The sequence below is a fragment of the Xiphias gladius genome, chromosome 23, assembly GCF_016859285.1.
Source record: "Xiphias gladius isolate SHS-SW01 ecotype Sanya breed wild chromosome 23, ASM1685928v1, whole genome shotgun sequence".
Classification (NCBI taxonomy): Eukaryota; Metazoa; Chordata; class Actinopteri; order Istiophoriformes; family Xiphiidae; genus Xiphias; species Xiphias gladius.
The window spans coordinates 29,887,940-29,911,081 of NC_053422.1; the positions used below are offsets into that span (position 1 = coordinate 29,887,940).

The 23,142-nt window shown below is 38.2% G+C and overlaps 1 protein-coding gene across 9 annotated transcripts in view; it reads left to right on the top strand.

Annotated features, from left to right (window-relative positions):
• abhd18 (abhydrolase domain containing 18) overlaps positions 1–23,142 on the top strand; it is a 38,353-nt gene that overhangs the window by 2,024 nt on the left and 13,187 nt on the right. For 7 of the 9 annotated variants that reach the window (XR_005706530.1, XM_040119216.1, XM_040119215.1 and 4 more), the window contains 5 exons: positions 3,734–3,842; positions 18,591–18,675; positions 18,776–18,876; positions 19,156–19,231; positions 19,383–19,467. Coding sequence is in view for 7 of the 9 variants with exons in the window: in XM_040119213.1 (XP_039975147.1) it covers positions 3,734–3,842; positions 18,591–18,675; positions 18,776–18,876; positions 19,156–19,231; positions 19,383–19,467 (456 nt within the window). In the remaining 2 variants the exon portion in view is untranslated. Of the gene's footprint in view, positions 1–560; positions 1,337–3,039; positions 3,144–3,733; positions 3,843–18,590; positions 18,676–18,775; positions 18,877–19,155; positions 19,232–19,382; positions 19,468–23,142 lie in introns of those variants that run through there. The other 2 variants (XM_040119217.1, XR_005706531.1) reach the window with 2 other exon arrangements.

Below are 23,142 nucleotides of genomic sequence, written 5' to 3' on the forward strand. Positions count from 1 at the left end.
AGCTAGCCAGCTAGCGCTGGTTTAAGCTTATATGGAAGTTGAGGGATGCGAAGGAGAGACGAGAGAAGAGGAAATTAGGACGCTAAAGAAGCAAATGGAATACACCCTTATTTATACAAACCATAGACAATGATTCTTAAGTTTGATGTAGAAATCTTTCCTATATTTTATTTGAAATTAACCACTGTTGTTGTCAATGTATTACACTGTGTCCTGTGTTACACTGATGTCTTTCTTCCACTTTGGTGTGTCTGATATTCAGTATGACTTCTGTTAATGTAGAACACTGTGATGATGACCCATACACACGTTAGATTCTTTATTTAGAAAAGCTATTCATTCACACAATGATCATATAACAAACAAGTTAAAAGTGTGCTCTTATGTACAAGAACATTTGTCATGTAGAGGTTTGTTCATTTAATACTCTGTTCATACACAATAGTCCTCAACTGAAGCACACATTCATGCACTTATCATGACAAGCTGGTATCTGTACGTGATTCATTGTGATCTACCATGTCTAACTAAAGTGTTTGTGTTTTACTGTAATTGGAAAGGAATCCACACTATAAAAACTGAATGACCAGTGCTAACAGAAGGAAGACCGCATGTATGTAGCAGTGGATTTGGTGCCATTCATCTGGTTGTGGAGAAGGGAGACTGCATGGACAACATCCTTAGTTCTCAAATTAGTTGTGGTGATAATGCCAGAAAACCACATTCAGGACAGACCAGTTTTTAGAAGTTTATTATTCTCTGTCCTTAGAATTCACAGGTGCAATTTTTGGCCTTTGACTTAATTTCTGCTATTGTTAGATAGGTGATGGCAGTAACATTTTTAAAATGAGAATTTTGAAAATATTAAACTAATTAAGTGATGGATCAGTTATAGCACAGTCATCACCTTCACAGATTAAAGTATTTCCCATCAAAAGGGTCTTCAATAGTAAATAGCTGGAAGTGGCAAACCAGAAGTGCACCCAGGAGCAAAATGTTACACCTATAATAGATATGTACTGCTGTTATCACTTTAGAAGTATGTTTAAGGCATACTAACAATTTAATGTGTTCTGAAGATTTGACAGATTTCTAAGCAGTTATGTTACATAATTGATAGTACCTGTCCTTGTATGGTTTTTCATTTGATGAGACTTCCATAATATTGGTGTAGTAAAGCTCATGTAAATTAGTTTTATTCATACCTACATTTGTAATTGAAAAATGTGTTTAATTTGCCTTTGTAATTTGTGATCATAATTTTCTGTTATATTAAATTTTTATATTAAATAAACCTAACATGAATAAAATGGCAATGAGTGAATTTTCCATTAACTACAGAGCACTCTTGCCTGGTTTTTACAAATTTACCATATGCCTTGTAATTAATCTAGCAGGACACTTTGGGGAATTAATACTTTCAATGTCAAAAAAATTGACAGTACATAAGACACACACAAGGAAAGCACAAACTCTACTATCTGTAGATTGGCTGTAATGCATACTTGAAAAAAATATTGCAGTGGTCCATAAGTAATGGAGGTAAGATACAAAACGTCCAGGAGCCATTATTCATGGAGTGAGTCTTTGTGTGTAAGACAATTTATATGTAGCAGGCTCAAAGCTTGGGGGAAGAAGCTGCTCAGAAGTCTATTCATGTTAACAATTTCTTGGTTTATATAGGTCACTGTGAAAGGGACAGGACAACCACCAGGGAGTGTAAAAGACCATGGGGTGGTAAGACTGGGGTAGGGAATAGGAGAGGGTGTAGGGAACGAGGAAGAACATAGCTGGTAAGACTGAACAATGTTAACAAAAACAGCGGACAAACTGTCACACATGAATATTTCACCGTTGCTGAAGTGGGGCATTAATGGACTCAGCAAAACTGTTACATCATTCCCCCTAGTAGTGAAATGAACTGTGTCAAGTGTCAAGCCTTATGTGAGGGTGATGTACAAAGCTGCCACTTAAACAGTATTTAGCCCTTAACCGTGTTCACAAACCCGTGACCCTTGTCAGTCCTCCCCAGATTGACAGCAGCTTTCTACCTGCATCTTTGGGTGATGGCAGAGAATGTGATCTTCACATCCGCATACGGAGGTGGTGCAGGTCCTCCTTCATTGCTGTGATGAGGTTGATGCTTGACACATCCACTAGGTCATTCCCAACGCAGTGGATGAGGAGGACATCCGGTACTGTTCTTGCTTGTAGGGACTGGTTGAATAAGGCTCTTCCACCTCAAACCACCCCAGCCGAACCAGCGCATGGAGATACCATCAACACCAGGGTCTTTTCCCATGGTGTCTGTAGCTCTCTTGGCCCCATGATAGACATAGCTGTCCACAATGATTCAAACCATGGCTGGATTGAAAAAACATTGTAATATTGAAAAATATATTGAAGGCTATAGAGAAAAAGGCAAAAGAAACAGCACTCAGCTCCACACAATTATGTGTACATACATTATTCCTTTGACTTAGTTGTACTGATATACATTGTATAGCAATAGAATACTAACTAATACTCACTTCCGTGGCATTGTGTGAGTGCACATGCCATGATCATCCCAGCACACAGTAATTTTACTTATTCTGAAAGAGAGAGAAAGAAATCATTCCAGTAGATGTTTTGACACCCGTCATCAACAATGAAATGAACAGGAATTGCAAAAAGTATTCTATAAACAAGTAACCAAAGACCATTTATATGAATGCGCACTCATAATGTTGAACCATGTGTTGAACTGTACTTAATTGATTTTACTGGGAGAATACCAGAGAGAACAAATTAATCAATAGTGTTCTGTGGCGTAACGTTAACTTACAGTTAGCTCCATGTCACGTACCAAAATCAACAATTGACAGCAACATTTACTAAACTTTTCCATGGTAGGCTCTAGGTAGGCTATAGCATACGTACACTAACGTTTCTGCCATCTGTCTGATAGGTTTGTTTTGTTTTTTCAGCCTAATAATGGCCTCCTTCATTTGCATCAACATCTCTTTGGACTGCATATTGAGAGTTCCCATGAACAGCTACCAAATACAAATTCAACGCTTGGAATCAACTCCAGACCTTTTATCTGCTTAATTTGTCATGAAATAGCGAGGGAACAGCCATACCTGCCCATGAAACTGATTGTGAGTCAATTGTCCAATTACTTTTGAGCCCCTGAAAATGAATGACCATGTATAAAAATGGCTGTAATTCCTAAATGGTTAATGCGACATTTTTGTTAAATCCCTTGAATTAAAGCCGAAAGTCTACACTTCAATCACATCTTGATTTGTTCGTCAAAACCATTGTGGTGGTGTACATAGGCACAATTATTAAATTGTGTCACTGTCCAAATACTAAGCACCTAACTGTGCATAAGGGTTTATTGCAGTTCAGAGTAAGTGTCTGGACCACAGGGAACATGTCTCAGTGTTCAAACTTATATTAAATAAAGAAAAATTGAATTACAATTACTAATCTGGCCAGCAGATAAGTGGAGTGTTTACTTTCTTCGTAGCTCTAGTTGGTCCCAAAACCCTGACAAAAGTACAGCTGCTGAAAGCTCAGAGCTCTATTGCTAGCCCCTTGTTTGCTTCAAGATCTGTACTGGGAATGTTGTGAACACTTTGCACAAAACACAATCGAGTCTGACTTCTTTCCGCTTTAATACTAAATGATGCTAGAGAAAGTATTTTCTATATATTCTGAATGAAGTGTATCTCTCTTTCTGTAGATGCCAGGTGCTGGTCAATGGGTGTGAGCCGACTGGATGTATTTTACAGAAGGCTGCTCCTCACCAAACTCTTCATTGGGGGATGGGGGAAGCCTGAAGACCTTAAAAGGTACAGAGAACAGAAAACACAACAGAATACAGCTAGAAATATCAGGGATGTAGAGCAGCATGTCATTTTATACAGAAAAATATAATAATAAGGAAGGAAACAAAGTATCATCTTCCAACTCTTCTTTTTAGGATCTCCCTTTGCTCCTTGTACAGCTGGGAGATGTAAACAATCCTGGGCATGTCCTGGGTCTGGTCTGTGATCCCCCCAAGGTCCAAGTGTTCATCAAACTGTTAAAATTTTGTACTTAACTGAAAGATAAAGAACAAACTCTTAATTTTACTCCTACTCAGAAACTTTAGAATAATAATTGATTATCATTTTTCTTTGGTCTTGAAACACATTAGTCACAATACAGAGACAGAGGTGAGCGCAGCCTTTTTTTTTAAATCAGTGTACAATACATCAGTGGTCATGATGAATAATATGTAATCTGGAGCAAGTTTAAGCCTACTAATTGCAACTACTGCTCTCTTGCTCTCCTTACATCACCAGAAATATTTTTATTTGCATTTATCGAGAACACAACAAAAATTAAGATGGCACTGATTTTGGTTGCATTCACTTTCCATGCATCTTTCTGTCTAAATTTGTTGTTCTAAATCTGTTTTCTGTGATGTACCTCCTCTCCCAGCTGCAGAATTTCCTCTCAGCTCCACTTTTTATTTAGCCTATTTCATATTATTTCATACCCATTTACATATAAGTGGAGGTGGTAAGTGCAATCAGATAGATCCTGATACACCCCATACCTTGATATCAAAGTACTGTACATACAGTGGCATGCAAAAGTTTGGGCACTCCTTGTCAAAATTTCTGTTACTGTGAATAGTTAAGTGAGTAGAAGATGAACCAATCTCCGAAAGGCATAAAGTTAAAGATAAAACATTCAACAAAATTTCAACATTTTAAGCAAGATTAGTGTATTATTTTTATTTTTGTTAAAAAATATAATTATTTTTGTTTTGTAAAATTTTAGAAAAAAAAGAAAGGAGAACCATACAAAAGTTTGGGCAACCAGGAGATTTGAGCTCTCAGAAAACTTTTACCAAGGTGTCAGACCTTAATTATCTAGTCAGGGTTATGGCTTGTTGACAATCACCATTAGACCAAGTAAGGCAAATTTCAAAGCTTTATAAATATTCTGACTCCCTAAACCTTGTTCCAACAATCAACAGCTATGAGCTCCTCTAAGCAGCTGCCTAGTACTCTGAAAATTACGATAATTTGATGCCCACAAAGCAGGAGAAGGCTATAAGTAGAAAGCAAAGTGTTTTCAGGTAGCTATTTCCGCAGTTCGTAATGTAATTAAGAAATGGCAGTTAACGGGAATCGTTAGTGGTCAAGTTGAGGTCTGGAGGACAAAGAAAACTGCTCATAGGATTGCTAGAAAGGCACATCAAAACCCCCGTTTGACTTCAAAAGACCTTCAGGAAGATTTATCTACTGTGCAACGACACCTGTACAAATATGACCTTCATGGAAGACTCATCAGAAAGAAACCTTTCCTGCATCCTCACCACAAAGCTCAATGTCAGAAGTTTGCAAAGGAACTTTTAAACAAGCTTGATGAATTTTGGAAACAAGTCCTGTGGACTGATGAAGTTAAAATAGACCTTTTTGGCCACAATCAGGAAGGGTATGTTTGGAGGTAAAAGAATGTAGAATTTAATGAAAAGAATACTTCTCCAACTGTTAATCACATGGGTGGATTTATCATGCTTTGGGCATGTGTTGCAGCCAGTGGCACAGGGAAAATTTCACTGGCAGAGCAAAGAATGGATTCAATTAAATACCAGTAAGTTCTGGAAGCAGTCATCACACCATTTGTCAAAAAGCTGAAGATGAAAAGAGGAAGGCTAAACAGGATAACTGGATAATGATTGTAAACACACGTCAAAATCCACAATGGACTACCTCAAGAGGCACAAGCTGAAAGTTTTGCCATGATCCGCACAGTCTCCTAACCTAAATATCATCGAAAATCATCGGACAGACCTCAGAAGAGCAGTGCATGCAAGACAATCCAAGAATCTCACAGAACTAGAAGGCTTTTATAAGGAAGAAGGTGCGGAAATCCCTCAAACAGAAATTGAAAGACTCTTAGCTGGATAAAAAAGGTGTTTACAAGCTGTGATACTTGCCAAAGGAGGTGATACTAAGTACTGACCATGTAGTGTACCCAGACTTGTTTTGGGTCCTTTTCCTTTTTCGTTTTTTTTGAAACTGTAAAAGATGTAAATAAAAAATTAATCTTGCTTAAAAAACTAAAGAAATGTGTTATCTGTAACTTTATTCCTTTTGGAATTCAATTCATCTTTAACTCGCCTAGCTATTCATAGTAACAGAAATTTTGAGCGGGGGTACCCAAAATTTTTCATGCCACTTTATCTAGACACAGCCAACATGCATTGCGCCCATCTAGGACTGTCCTTCTCATATTTACTAGTTTTGGCAAAAGCACCTTGCATCTTGGGCTGGTGAAGCGGGGTTTGTCCAGTGGTAGTTGAGGGTCCTACTGCTCTGGACGATATCGTAGCTTGCTCAGCAGATTGTTGTATTTGTAAACGCTCATGTAAATTGGTAGTGTTAGAATCTTTTGCCAGCATTATATGTTTGCAAAGATGGTAGATTGCTTTGTTTATGTCCTTTGCCTTGCTGGTTGCATCCGGTTTAAAACCATAATAATCCCAAATAGGTGATTTTGTATTCTTTTTGGCATCAAGCTCTTCCCTGATTGCATTTGCTGAAAATAGCGTGTGGGAAGTGAGGACTCCCTCGCCCTGCCCCCTGTACAAAAACATTGGCAGTCACTGGTTGTTGGACTAAAGGTGGTGGGTTGGAAAGTGTTAACATATCGCCCAACCCTAATTGGAATTTATTTACATATTACAAATTCGTAAGATTGTATTAAATAATAGATACTTTCAGTATGAACATGAGGCATTTGGGTGAAATCTGAGATTAGAAAACTTTTTTATGTTATTAAGGAATGTTTGTAAATTAGGTCTACAACTATGGAATGCATTTATTCAATTCAGTCTGACCACAAGCAGTGATGAAATGATAGTCACCTAATTGTAGTTATTTGTTGGGTAATTCATAATTCCTTCCTTCAGGATACCACAGGAGGCAGGGAGGAGAGTGCAGTTGTAGTGAGTAAAGTAATTAACAGAATTCTCTCACTCTCATTTGATTTGTGCATGGGTTACATTAAACTACTCAGGGATAAAATGACCATATGAATAATGACAGTTTAAATCTTGCTAAAATGTCAGCTTCATGAAGGAAGTGCCAGTCATTGAGGCAGAGAGAGAGGCAGAGGCAGACAAGCAGGTAAGACTTCATATACTATAGTCAGGATTCCCATGGTCATGAAATTACTGGAAGTGTTTATTTTTTTTATTGTCACCAGATGCCGAAATTTTGTGTTTTCCTTTACTAAATAATAAAGACATTTCCACCATAAATTGATTCAGAAAAGGCACAAATTGGTGCATAAAAATTCACCAGAATGCAGATACTGAAGTGTTTAATATTTAAAATTTCCTGGAGGAGGACCCCCAGACTTCCAATTTAAAGGATAATTCTAGTATTTTAAATCCATCCCATCTTTTGGGGTCTAAATGATTAATAGGGACAAAAATGTTTGGAATCGGTCCAGCATTGAGCGAGAATTCTATAATTGGCGACCACGACACAACTGCAATGTAATCCAAATGGGCATTTGTCTGTGTCAGAGTATGTCCACTAAAAGTGCATTTATTTGATACTGAGGCATTTTTATTATAAGTGTCTGACAACATTATGGAAAGGATCCCTACAGATGCAGACCTTGTTTACATTTCGCGTCTTCCTGTCTCTGTTGTAACATCCCTTTCAGTGCCTGTATTATTGCCACAGGGTTGCGTGCTTTCTGATATTTACAAATGGAGAAGTCATGCCAAATCTTATCACTAATAATAATAATAATAATAATAATAATAATAATAATAATAATAATAATAAATTATTATTATTATTATTATTATCAGTAATAACGACTATCATCATTCATCACCAGCAAGTATCTCTCTGATATCTCCTAAAGTATAAGATACACAAATGTTGGCATTAACACGGTCTTATAATGTAAGAGCATAAATAAGACTTAAATAAGGGACTACGCGCACACACTTTGGCAACAACATTACCAGATAACAAAAGCTTGTTGATATCACATAATTATGAATCTCCACTACAGAATAGGGGAAATGGATCTACAGTGCATTCAGACAGTATCCGGACCCCTTCACTTATTTCATATTTTGTTATGTTGCAGCCTTATTCTAAAAGTATTGAGACTGTTTTAACACCATACATCTTGCCATTCGCCACAACATACCTGTCAGAGACTGGTCACCATCAAAACAAATGCACTCAACAAGCTTGACGTGCACGGTGACTTAGCTAAAATTATTTTTTTGACCTGGTATCAATAAACGCAAAAGCATGGTAGTATAAAAGCAAAAACAATCACTCAAAAGCCAGTTGTATGTACAAAGTATCAATTGAGTCATTACTGATTGTAATAATAATTACATTATATACAGTGCATTTAGAAAGTATCCAGACCCCTTCACGGTTTTCACATTTTGTTATGCTCCGGCCTTAGGCTAAAGTCATTCAAATTCATCAGTCATTTCATCCCTCATTAGTCCTCACTCACCATAATGAAAAGGCCAAAACAGAATTTTAGAAATTTTCTGCAAAATTTATTAAAAAGGAAAAACTGAAATATCACATTGACATAAGTATTCAGACCCTTTACTCAGTACTTAGTTGAAGCACCTTTGGCAGTGATTACAACCTCAAGTCTTCTTGGGTATGACGCAACAACCTTTTCAGTTTTTGTCTAATTTTTGTCCTTATTAATCATTTAGACCCAAAAAGAGGGGAAGAGAGGGCCCAGGATTAAAAATACAGGAATTATCCTTTAATGTGTCCCCCCAAATGTTGAAACGAAACATATACCCGTAAGTGTTGGGATATCAGGTATGATTTTGGTGATGGATGGAAGTCATTGTGCACGTCAAGCTTGTTGAGTGACTTTTTTTTTTGATGGTGACCAGAGTGCTGAAAGCAGTCTCTGACCGGTGACAAGATGTAAAGCAGTCACAATGCTATTCATAAACAAATGTCAGGTCACTTAACTTGTAAAACACAGTGCATAAATAAATGCAGTTATTTGTATCTGTAAATCTGTATCTGTGCCTCTAATTTATAAGTCATATATCATTATTTGTACATCAACTTAGCATTTTTCAATGAATCCCCACCTATTTGTGTGGATTCTTTTGAGACTGTTCTTCCCTGCTGTTTTCACACCAAATCCACAAATGCAGTGAGCTCTTGACTTGTAAAATGTCAAATGACTCGTGGCATGTAAAACACAGTGCATACCATGGAGGAGTACAGTTAACTCCATAAGTATTTGGACAGTGACACAGTTTTCGTAACTTTGCCTCTGTACACAAAGATGGATTTGAAACAGAGCCATAAAATGTAATTTGTGTAGACTTCAGCTTTAACTCAAGGGGTTTAACAAAAATGTCACATTAACCATTTAGGAATTACAGACATTATCATACATAGTCCTTCATTTTCAGGGGCTCAAATGTAATTGGACAAACCAAATTAATTATAAATATAAGGATTATTTTTAATACTTTCATAATTTGCAGTCAATGACTGGCTGAAGTGAACCCAAGGGCATCACCAAATGCTGAGTTTCCTCCTTTTAGATGCTTTGCCAGGCCCTTACTGCAGTCACCTTCAGTTGCTGTTTGTTTGTGGGTCTTTCTGCCCTCAGTTTTGTCTTCAGTAAGTGAAAAGCACGCTCATTTGGATTGAGGTTAGGTGACTGACTTGGCCATTGAAGAAATATTCCATTTCTTTGCCTTGAGAAGCTCTTGGGGTGCTTTGTACAATGTGTTTTGGGTCACTATCCATTTGTACTACGAAGCACCATCCTATCAGTATTTCAGCATTTGGCTGAATCTCAGCAGATAGTATAGCCCTATACACTACAAAATTCATCCTGCTACTTCTATCAGCAGTCACATCTTCATAAACACCAGTGACCCAATTCCACTGGCAGCCATACATGCACATGCCATGACACTGCCTCCACCAATTTTGACAAATAATGTGGTATACTTTGGATCACGAGCTATTCCTTTCCTTCTCCATATTCTTCTCTTCCCATTATTCTGGTACAAGTTGATCTTGGTTTCATATTTCCTGTCAGCTCTGTAGTCTTACCAGTGGTAAACCCTCTGGCAAGGTGTTGTGAAGGGTTTTTCTTCACCAAGGAAAGAAATTTGCGATCATCCACCTTAGTTGTCTTTTGTAGTCTTCAAGGCCCTTTGGTGTTGCTGAGCTCACCATTGCATTCCTACTGCTTAAGAATGTACCAAATCGTTGATTTGGCCACTCCTAAAGTTCCTGTCATCTCTCTGATAGGTTCATTTTGTTTTTTTAAGCCTAATGATGGCCTCTTTCAATTGCATCGACACCTCTTTGGACTGCATATTGAGAATTCCCATGAACAGCTACTAAATGCAAATTCAACATTTGGAATCAACTCCAGACCTTTTATCTGCTTAATTTGTCATGAAATAATGAGGGAACAGGCCATACCTGCCCATGAAACATATTGTCAGTAAATTGTCCAGTTACTTTTAATCCCCTGATAATGAGGGACTATGTATAAAGATGGCTGTATAAACATTTAATGTGAGATTTTTGTTAAACCCCTTGAATTAAAGCTGAAAGTCTAAAATTCAGTCACATCTTGATGACTTCCTTTCAAATCCATTGTAGTGGTGTACAGAGGCAAAATTACGATAACTGTGTCATTGTCTAAATACTTATGGAGCTGACTGTATGTCATCACATTACTTTTTTTGATATTAGACTTTCTATCATGAAGATGTTTTTATTCACACTTTATTCATTATGCAAAGTCCCTCAGAGCCGTTACGTAGCGAACAGGGCGAGTAGACACCATCTGCGCTCCTCCCTCGAAATGCGCCGTGATAAGCACCCCTGCAATGAAGATCACCCCCATTGTGGGAACGCACATTTAAAGATAGTTACCATAAAATGACTATGTAATGTACAGATAACAACCACAAGACCTTTTAATCATTTATAAATTGAGTAAACATCATAAGGGACGAAATGACTCATGTTTTGATACACGATATACTACAAATAACAGCCACAACACAAATCAATGTCATTCCCCTTCACATTCTGGTTAAAGTCCAGATATAATTTGAAAGTAAATAGAATAGAATGTATTTATATTCATATTTTTTATTTATTTTTTATTTTATGTATTTTCTGTCTGTAAAGTTCTAAACTTTATGAATTTTCTATATGGGGTATTTTTTTGCAAGCATTTTGTATCCCCTTTGTTATCCATCACCTATATGTATAATTTTGCTTTCTTATGTATTGTTTTATTGGACAGTTTTTGTTGTATTATGATCTAAATATTTTTAGAAATGTTTCATAGGCTTTGTCAGTGTTCTTCATCATATACTCTTTTCTAGTTTTGTGTTAATGATTCATCTCTAAATGCACTTTTGGATCCATCCATACTCACCTTTATTTTAATTTAATGGCATCCTTATCCTTCCCATAATCAGTCATTGATCACAAAAACTGGCAAACGGTCACGGACGTTATTTATTAATAGTCTGCTTACTGTGTTGTCTGCCAAAGTATTTGTAAATATAAATGGACTCTACTTATATAGCACTTCTCAAAGCGCTTTACACTACATGCCACATTCACACACACGCTCACACATACTGACGACACAGCAATCAGGGACAATTTGTGGTTCACTATCTTGCCCACGGACATCTCGACATGCAGACATGGGATCAAACCACCAACCTCCCGATTAGTGGAAAACCCGCTCTACTTCCTGTGCCACAGCACAGATACAGATTTACAAATACAAATAACTGTTCTATGTATTTTATGATACACAATTCACGTGACATTTTTCGAATCATGTGCCCCCTGCATTTGTGGATTTTGCGTGAAAAGCGCATAGTAAAACAGTTTTCAATGAATCCACACAAATAAGTGGAAATTGACAAATACACTTCAATTGAAAAATGATAAGTTGATGTACAAATGATGATATACATGTTGTAAATTAGAGGCCCAGATACAGATTTAGAGATACAAATAGCTCCGCATTTATTTGTGTGTTGTGTTTTTATGAGTTATGTAACTTGACATTTGTTTTTGAATAGTATTGAGACTGTTTTAACACCAAAAAGATGAATCTGGTGGTTGTGTGAAGTGCAAGTCTTGAAGCGATGCCTGGTTCTTTTACAAGCCAAAAGCACTTTGTATCCATGTTCAGTGTAGAATCTCTTCAAGAGAGAATTTGACTTGATATCCATGAGTTCATCCTCAGCTTGGAGGTACTCCACAACCTCTTTTGCGAGACATGGATCCATCACCAATACATCTTTTGCAACATGTTCATTATTAACATCTTAGAACTGGGATGTGATCTCCTCCTGAAGTTTCTCCATGTGGTGGGTGAATTGTCTGACCAAACCATCAGCTAAACTCCCATGTGACTGTTTCATTAGCGAGGGAAACAGTTCTAGGTCCCCCTTCACCAGTTTAATCTTTCTGTACTCCAGTTTACACACAAACGCATCCACTGTCTCGTGGCATTCCATAACACTGGCCTCTGTGCCTTGCATGCATATTTGTCTCATTGAACGGGCTGAATATCTCCGCCAGGTATGATGTCTTAATGAAAAACTCGTCATTTCTACCAATGGTTTCTATGGAGGGTTAGGAACTGCCATATTTCCTTTTTAAGTTCAATGATGTGCACCAACACTTTGCCCCGGGACAGCCAGCGTACCTCGGTATGGAGGAGGAGTTGTGCACACGATGCGCAGCTCCCCTCCCCAACGCATGCTCTCACTCAGCAAAATTCAATACGTTCAGCGCTTGGCTTCAGGAGGAGCTTTGCAAATCACAAAGCACATTGATAACAACCATCAATGAAAAAACTGCCAATCCCTCCCAGCGTAGATGGCAAAGGCAGGTAAACACAAAAGAGAACGACGACAAATAGCAAGCTAAAAAGAAAGTTAAACCAAGCCCGAGTTAAAACAAGAGTAAACATCGGAATGGCTTTTCTGAGGTGGAGAGAGCCATGGAACCTGAAAGGAATCAAAACCTATTCCAAGATAGCCACATTTGTGCTTGACAGGTAATTACCCTTGCTTGATTTCTGTTTGATTCGATTTTAGAAAAATATAACCATATTGCTAAAATGGCTATAGTTACTGTAAGACTCACAGAGCCTATTTCATATGTTACTGTGATGTTGTAGTCAGGCTAATATTAGCTTTTTTTAATTGTAGATTGGCTGAAAATATCTTTTTGGAAGTCTTATTGGTTTGGAGTTTGTCCTGATATTTATGTGTGTCTGTGTTCTCAATGCTAAATGGTCTCATCATTAGTGTTTTACTGCTTAGTTAGCACTGTTATTTACCACCGTTTCTGTTGTCAAACACCTAAGTACTGCATTAAGTGTATATTAAGTGTACATTATTTTTGGATTTATGCTGGGTGCAGCATCTTCAAATGCAGTCTATGTAAGCCTGCTGTTTATAAACTGATAATAACCCCCAGTTTACATAATTTAAGAGGTTATAAACTCAGTTTCATATATTTATTACTTTAGAACAGGCTGACATACTGTATGTTTTCTTGCAGACACAAGTTATAGGGGACAGGGTAAACCTTATATTTGTATTATAGCATCCATAGCTGTGCAAAAAGTTGTTGTATTTCTTGATAAAAATAATATCATTGTTGGTGGTTTACATTTTAGACTGTAGTCATTTCTGGTCAAACTATCACAGCCCCGTGCTGCCTTCCTAATTGTTACTGAAAGTTGGAAAAGGCACAATAATGTATTCAAAAACAAGCCAGGCAAGGCCTATTTAAAATGCTAATTTTAAATAGGAATATTTCAAAACTAAAATTGTCGTTATTCCATGAAGATTTAAACATCGATAAACCAAATTGTCTAAACACCTTTCTAATTCTTTTTGTTCTTTCTACAGGCCAGACATTGCCACAGAGATAAAGGCTTGCCTTTGCATCAAGAAAAATCAAGAATCAAATCCTCCAGCACTATTCAAACTTTTTATTTGCAATACATAATTAACAACAACATACCTGTGTATTAGTAATCTTCAGCCCACCTATTTTGTATTATTTTATTCCTATCCAAATAAAGCTTGACAATATATCTAGTGTCATTATTTAATACTTTTGAGACATTGCATGTTTAATATTAACTTAGTGAATCTCATTACTCCCAATTAATCATTGCACTTTATATTGTTTTACATTGGTCCAATGTGATATAAAATTTTAAGCATTATCTTTGTTTTTACATTTATGCAATTAGAAACAAATAACTTCTGAAAACACACTTTATTGTAAAATTAATAATGAGGTTGCATAAATATTTAATTAAATAATTTTGGAGATATAAAAAAAAGGTTAAAAAACAAAACAAAAACTATGTACAGTATATTGCACAACACTCAGACTGTTTACAGCCCGAGTCCTGCGCTTCCATGCAACAAAATTTCTTTATGCTGCATGACAAAACTGTCTGTTGTCTTCCCCTGCATCTGGAAGGTAGGTTACAACCTGAAAGTCATTCCAGATCCTCCTCACCTTACGCAAGGCTCCCTCCTCCAAAATGTATGCCTTCATGTGTGGCAGCATTGAAATGCGTATCTGTGGCTCTTGGTTGCAGCATTTTCTCTCAACCACCATTGGGATTTCTCTGTATCTCTGACAGAAGCACCATGAGGGTTGCCCTGGGACAGGAGGTACAGGTAGAGCAGCAGCAGGTACCAACTGGCTGATGACATAAAACATCAGGCTGAGGTCCCACTGCTCCAAAGCTTGGCATGCTTGCTGCAAAATCAAAGCATTCGATATATTCTTAGGAGTAACAAGCTACATAGTGAACATTATTTTTACTGAGGCTCATAACACCAACAGCTAAAATGAAAACAGCAGCTATTACATTAGATGCAATTGTAATTGTTTATGTTTAGAAACAGACAATTATTAACACGTTAATTATACAATCCTCTGTATTCTTAAATTGTCCACATGAGCAATGTCCTCAGGTCCTCTGGTGTTTGGCCCACACGACACCCTATGGCCCCTCTTCCATGGCCCCTGCCTGTTGCACCTGGTACACGGCTCCCTCGTCTGTCCACCTGTCTGCTCATAGATGACATAGGGACCAAGTATCTAGCTAGTATATGGCCAGGCAACAGCCACTATAAAACATGTTACTTCTACGTATGTGGAGTATAGTTTGTGCTTGGTTCTTGCCGGTGTGTATGCCATGTTGTATATGCTGGCCTCTTCAGTTGCCATGGTTACTAGCCTGTGCATGCATGATTGTACGCTTTCAAATTCTCAAACAAAGTCCGCTCTCTTCTTAGTCTTACCAACTGCACCTTTAAGGTTTCAATCAGTTCCTCTGTTTGTTTGCTCGCCAATGCTTGTCTGTATATTATGCAGTGAAACCCCATGCAGTAGGGGTCTTCTCTTCAAACAGTGGTTGAAGCCCTTATTCTTCCTGATCATTTAGGCAGTTCCCCCGGGGCAGTTCCATCTGTACAACTAAATTGTTATAGGGAAGATTGTGCTTTAGTGATGGTGATTGACAGACAAGAATGTCATGTTTCAACTTCAATGCAGGCCAGTTTGATCAGCGTTTCATTGATGTTTTGTGGCTTTTTGGCTTGTGCAATAAGGAGTTAGCACTCTGTAGGATGCCTTTGAGAAGAACACAAGAGGCAGGCGATACGAACAGATAAGTGACTGCTTATGGCCCTGGAAGACCATAATAGAGACTACACAGGTCCATCTAACAGCAGGGGGCTGCTGCCCTGTCATGACCGATGTTTCACCTCTAAAACTATTCCTTTAATCCAAATGAAACTTTGTACAGAAGAGTGGAGCACTGTATCCCACTCTTCAAAATGGGATTAAAAAGGAAAGGGAATACAGTATCACTTTTGGACCAAAAGACCAAGGTGTGGAACTGCCACACTATGATATGGATTTGAACATACAGCTTTATAGCCACTCAATGGACACTTCCCCCAGACATTTCAGAGCCCTCCTCTTTCTGGGTGTCTCTCCTCTACTCCTCTCCAGAGAATTTTTTCCAAGAAAACGTGTAATCTTAAAGTGCCATGACCCTATTACTTTTCTTATAGTGTACATTTGCATTGTTGCTTAGATTAGAGATTTGCTATCATTTATAACTAAATTCTGCAAGTTGTTTGTCTGTTGAACATGTATTAATATCTCCATAACCATTAGAGATAAACATATGATGTTTGGTCTTGTTGTAATCAACTGGGCATCAGGATGCTAGATTTTTATTCAGTTTAGTTATGTAGGAACAAGTACAGTTATTTAGGAAACTGTCGTAAAATAAGACAATTACTGGACAACATGCCCAGATGGGGGAGAGCGTTGACACCGTCCCTGGAAGGCAAGCACGTCCATTAATTCATTAGTTGCCTCTCTGAATCTCTGCCCAAAAACTTATCCTATAAAAGATCATCACTGGAATGCAAGTTCAGATTTCCTTTGTTATCAGTACTATAGTATTTCCATTCTTTCTCTTCACTGCCTCACCCAACTTCAACCCCCGGACCTTCATCTCCAATACGCTGTGGCGGGAACACCATCTTTTCCCCGACTCCTGACTTTGCCACGCTGACTCAGCTGCTATCATGCCACAGATATGCACGTAGCGTAATACACTTCTTTTCTGCTAACTGGGTGAACTCAGAAATTACAATTGGGTCTATCCAAATGTGATTTTAAATTTATGACCACTTTTACCAGCTGCCTTCAGTAATGGTCCTTTAGGTTTATTCACCTGTTGCATAATTTCCCTGTCAAACTCCGTTTTTATATTCATCTATTAATTCACTGTAGCATCATTGTAAGTGTAGTTAGATTTTGCTGTTTTATTGTTGTGTCTGTCCTTGTCAGTAGTGTGTAGTAATAAATGTTCCACATATAAAGCCATTTTCTTTGTTTTACTTGACTTACTTTATTAATCCAATTCTTTGTTGCTTGTTCTACCTAATTTCAGGTTAATTTTTTCTTTCAATTTATTTTTGATGTGTATATGGGTATTTAGTGTTTATTGATTATCAAGATTTTTTTGAAAGTTCATTCAACTTTCATTTTTGAACTGTTTTTGAACAATTTCAGACAAAGGTCATACAACATTGCAATGTTTGCTGAGATATATATCCCAGTAACAGAGTCAGTGGGTAAGTTTCTCAATCACAGGATGGCCTAAACAGAAACACAAATTAACTGTCCTCTTTCCAGTAGTCTTTCTGGAGGGATTATGGATCGTGTATGACCCATGCTATTAACACTGTAAGCTGCTGATGAAAAAATGTCTTATTTCTAGAGAGAAGTTGTGTGTTTTCCCATTTGTATTCATACAGTCTTAGTGTACATCCAGAATCTGTAAATAATCCTACTGTATTAAAGAGGTACTGCAAACTTAAACATGTTTTTTGAGCTGTAAACTAAATGATATGACTGGACTATGATGAAATATCAATACTGGCGTTGACAGTGACATTTCTGTCCAAAGTTATAAAAATCAGTATTTAATAGGCTGAAAATAGTTCAACATGCCTTGAACCTTTCAAGGCCAATGCTGACAAAGAGTCAACTGTTTTGGACTTATTTACATCATTAAATTTATATAACAGACAGAATGTTAACACCCTGTAATCAAAGGTGGTTGGCGCACCTGACCCATCACCCGTCCTTTAGTGGGAGCCTGTGAAAACGCGCTCATTTTCAAATATATACTGACCCAGACTCATCATTCAGAGGAGTTCATACTATTTTTTGCCTACCTTCTACTTAGTATTTTTCCGTTTTGGCGCAGTGGTTTGGATTTGTGCTTCTGACGGCTGTAGAAGGACTGCTTGACTGCATCCTACCGTTCACTCCCATGAGAGCAACACACTGCTCTGTACATTTGCAATCAGCATTTTTAATGAGAGTGCTATTTTAACTACATGCTTGGCTCCGAGGGCTCTGGATTCGGGCATTTCCGGATGCTGTAGCCAACAGCTCAAATTGATACGCTGTGGGACCAACATGATCCTCCACATGCAATGTCCGCCTCAGGGGATGATGGAGGGGAAAAGTCTTCCACCTCCAAAGAGCCCTCTAGCATAGGTGATTAGCAGTCACTGAATAACTCCTGCCTCACACCTCCCTAACCCATCCCCTCAGCCCCTTGCCCGCTTTTTAGCATTTTTCAAAATAAAGGTGTGGGTGGAGTTAAGCTCAGAGCTGGGGGTGAAGTTATACTTTAATCAGATGAACAAATCAGAAATTAGCCATCATGAAAAATGATATACCCTGCACTTATGTCTTAAAAAATGTTTTGTTACATTGGTCAATATCAAACTAATTGTGACAGTGTATCATGAAATAGATTTGAAGTCAGACAGTCTAGCCAGTTCAGATGCTATTGTGGAATCAGTGACGAAACCGAAGGGTCTTTACTGATGTTGAACTCATATGTTCTTCCTTGTTTGTGTTTTGCAGAATCTTTGAGTTCCGTAAGATCATTGGAGACAGAGAGAAGTGCAAGTCTCTGGTGCCTGAGGACTATCCAGTTTATATAAACAAGGTGCTCCATGTGTACTCTGTTAATTGTTCACCAGTATACAGTAAGTATCATTTTTTGTATTCTCACAGATATGTATGTTTGTTTGTGCCTTTGTGTCCAGTCAGAAGAGCAGTCAGACTGTCAGATCCACGATGGTTTCTTCATCTCTCCTCTGGAGCACTTGGTTCCTGGAATCCTGCCACCAGAGGCTGTCAAAGCCAGGTGCACAACATTATGTTGTCTACTCTATTTCTACTGTTAATGTGAAAGTGTCACAGAAGCTGATATGAGCCCTGTGATCACTGAAAGTTGTAAAGGAATAGTTCTCTTTCTGGTGAAATACAAGCTTAAGAAAATGGTAATTACAAAACCTGAACAGAAAGTTGCAACAGTTACTAAAATACTAACTTTTCTGTTGAGTTTCAGCCAAATAAGTTAAAAATGATGCGTTTGTGTGCCGTGGTATCCAAGTGAGTCCTCACAGTGTGTATGTTGTGTCAGGTTCCAGTTTATAGTTCCTAAGAGGTGGCAGAAGAACAGACCAGTATGTATCCACTTGGCTGGGACTGGAGACCATGTAAGGCTCTTAATCTTTTAACCTCAACATAACTTAAACATCAAAGTACAGCCAGGTAGACCTCACCAAGCAGAAAATACTATTGACTTGGTCCTTTTTTCTCTGTACTTTCTGACTCTTAAGTATTTATGATGTGTGTGTGTTTGCGTAGTTTTTTTGGCGTCGGCGTACCCTGATGGCCAGGCCCATGATCAAAGAGGCTGGAATGGCTTCACTGCTTCTGGAGAACCCTTATTATATCCTTTTATTGTCTTCTCACTTCTGGACACATCCCTGATAGACTTCAGTGATACAGTGTTGCACTCACAAGAGACAAAACGATTTGTCAAAAATAGCAATAGCAGTTTGGGTTAAGCTGCAAAAACATTTAGGCCCTATTTTAATTGCACAAACACAATGACAAACATACTACAAAGTGTTAGTTCTTGGAATACAGACTATATGTGCATCTCCACCTGCTATTTGAGTTCACGTAACTGCAGCAGTGCAAAGTGCAGAAGGCCTGGGTGAAGGACAATATAGATCAGAGGATGTGAGGATTGATGAATACTCTCTCAGCCAATCACATCACTGACTGCATCACTCTGAAACAACTGAGCCACTCAACCAATGGAGAGATGCTTCTTCAGGAAATCACGTTTTTGTCTGGATGGTGTAGAGCAGCACCACGTGACCACACAGCAACACAAATCTTCATCCAGACACAGATGCTGTGTGGGTGGCTGTGGCTCAGGAGGTAGAGCGGGTCGTCAACTAACCGGAAGGTCGTTGGTTTGATGCCTGGATCCTCCAGTCCACATGTCAAAGTGTCCTTGGGCAAGATACTGAACCCCAAATTGCCCCCAAAATGAGCGCTGTATGAATGTGGGTGTGCATGGGTGAATGTGGCAGTAGTATAAAGTGCTTTGAGTGGTCGATAAGACTAGAAAAGGGCTATATAAGTGCAGTCCAATTTAATGTGATTAGTACAATGATGATAAAAACACGTTAAAAATATTAAAATATGTGACTGCATCAGTCTGATGCTATTTCTTTTAATTCTACTATATCTCACATCATAAATGTGACCTGACGTCTGTAGAAGTGTGTGTGGTTATTCTGTAGCAGCCTGGTGTCATTTGCATGTGACAGTGGACGTCTGAAGCGGCACTTCTTCGATCAAAGGCTTTAGATTAATCAACATACACAATATGTGTCCTGCTGCCTTCAGATGCCCCAGGGATTTAGTGAACTGAAAGAGAAACTTTATATACAGTGTAAAGCAGCTGTGAACAACACAAACTGTAACAATCACTCGAAATGACTCAAAGTGACACTAAGTGACGTTCCAGAAACAGATCTGGTTCTGAGTTGTCTATTCTCAGCACAAAGTGTAAGACACATTTTCAGCTAAAATACCAACAACTCTCTTCTGGCTGCCTCATTTGAATGAAACTCCCACCTGTTTATTCCTCTTCTCCTTTGTTTGTTCCTCACCTCCTCCTGTTTGTTCCTCTCCTCCTTTCTATTTGTTCCTCTCCTCTTTCCTGTTCAAGTCCTTCAACCTGAACAACCATATAGCAATTTGCCCCCACCATCTGAAGTGACCCATAGGAGCATCTCATGAAATAGTGTCCCCATGGCGGCAGGAGTACAGGACCTTTGTTGTAATGGTTAAAATAATAAACACACGATTAAACTTATGGTTAGTGTTAGACACAAAAACAACTTGGTTAGGTTTAGGGAAAGATTGTTGTTTTGATTAAAATATGTACTTCATTAAGGTTAGAGGACCTTCGTTGCCACGATTACAATAATAAATATGCAGTTAAAGTTGTGGAATGGTCAAAAGAAACAATGACGACTGTTGTTTTCAAATGGGAAACGAACACCGGTCTCCCATGTAAACAGGACAAAGTCCTGTGTTTTGTCCACCCATTCATCCAATAGCGCATTAAATTTTCTCAGATCCTCCCTGCCTAGTAAAAGCCTGTGTCTTTGAAACTCAACACCTCTGGTTTATAATGCAGGCTTTGTAAAATAAGTTTGTCATTATGTCATCACAATGACATCATGAGGGTTTTTTTAAGACCTGACAAAGCTCTTACAGAGTCTCTGTAGGAGCTTTTCAAAGGCTGAGTGGTACACCTCATTATTTGTAATCTGATCTTAATTTATAAAATCAGTCAAGTCTCCCTTTAAGTGTGTACAGTTAGGTACATAAGTATTTGGACAGTGACAGTTTTCATAATTTTGCCTCGTACACCACCAATATGGATTTGAAATGAAGCGATCCAGATGTGATTGAAGTGTAGACTTTCAGCTTTAAGTTGAGGGGCTCAACAGAAATATCCCATTAACCATTTAGGAATTATAGCCACTTTTATACATAGTGCCTCATTTTCAGAGGCTCAAAGGTAATTGGAGAAACTGATATAATTATAAATATAAGTATTTTTTTTAAATAGTTGTATGAAAATCCTTTGCAGTCAAAGTCTGCCTGAAGTCTGAAACCCATGGACATCACCAAATGCTGAGTTTTCTCCCTTGAGATGCTTTGCCAGGCCTTTACTGAAGCCGCCTTCAGTCGCTGCTTGCTTGTGAGGATCTTAAGTGAGTAAGTGAAAAGCATGCTCAGTTAGGTTGACGTCAGGTGTTTTACTTGGACATTGAAGAATATTCCATTCTTTTTGCCTTAAGAAGCTATTGGGGTGCTTTTGCAGTATGTTTTGGGTCATTATCCAACTGTACTGTTAAGCACTGTCCTATCACTTTTGCAGCATTTTGCTGCAGATAGTATAGCCCTGTACACTTCAGATTTCATCCTGCTACTTCTATCAGCAGTCAAATCATCAATAAACACCACTGATCCAGCTCCTCTGGCAGCCATACATGCACATGCCATGACACTGCCTCCACCATGTTTGACAGAGGATGTGGTATGCTTTGGATGATGAACCATTCCATTCTCTTCTCTTCCCATTATTTTTGTATAAGTTAATCTTGGTTTTAACTGTTCAAAGAAACTTGTTCCAGAACTGGGCAGGCTTTTTTAGATGTTTTCTGGAAAATTCTAATCTGGCCTCTCTGTTTTCTAGTGTTACCAGTGGTTTGCACCTTGTGGTAAACCCTCTGTATTTATATTCATGAAGGCGTCTCTTAATTGTATACTTTAACAATGATACGCCCACCTCCTTGAGAATGGTCTTGACCTGACTAGATGTTTTGAAGCCGTTTCTCTTCACCAAGCCAAGAGTTCTGCAATCATCCACCTCAGTTATCTTCAGTGGTCTTCCAGGCCCTTTGGTGTTGCTGGACTCGCCAGTTCATCCCTTCTTTTTAAAAATGTACCAAATTGTTGATTTGGCCACTCCTAAAGTTTCTGCTATCTTTCTGATGGTTAGTTTTGTTTATTCAGCCTAATGATGGCCTCCTTCACTTGTATCAACACCTCTTTGAACCGCATATTGAGAGTTCCCATGAACAGCTACCAAATGCAAATTCAACATTTGGAAACTCTAGACCAACTCTAGTCCTAGACCTTTTATCTGCTTAATTTGTCATGAAAAAACGAGGGTACAGGCCACACCTGTCCATGAAACTCATTGTCTAATTACTTTTGAGCCCCTGAAAATGAGGGACTATATATAAAAAATGCAATAATTCCTAAACGGTTAATGTGATATTTTTGTTAAACTCCTTGAGTTAAATCTGAAAGTCTACACTTCGATCACATCTTGACAGCTTCTTTTGAAATCCATTGTGGTTGTGTACAGAGGCAAAATTACAAAATTGAGACACTGTCCGAATACTTAAGTACCTAAATGTATATTCAGTGTTAACCCAATATCTAGAATACATACTAAGCTAACAGGTTAGCACTGCTGATGCTTTGGAAAAATAATACTGATGAAGACAATAAGAATGTGTCT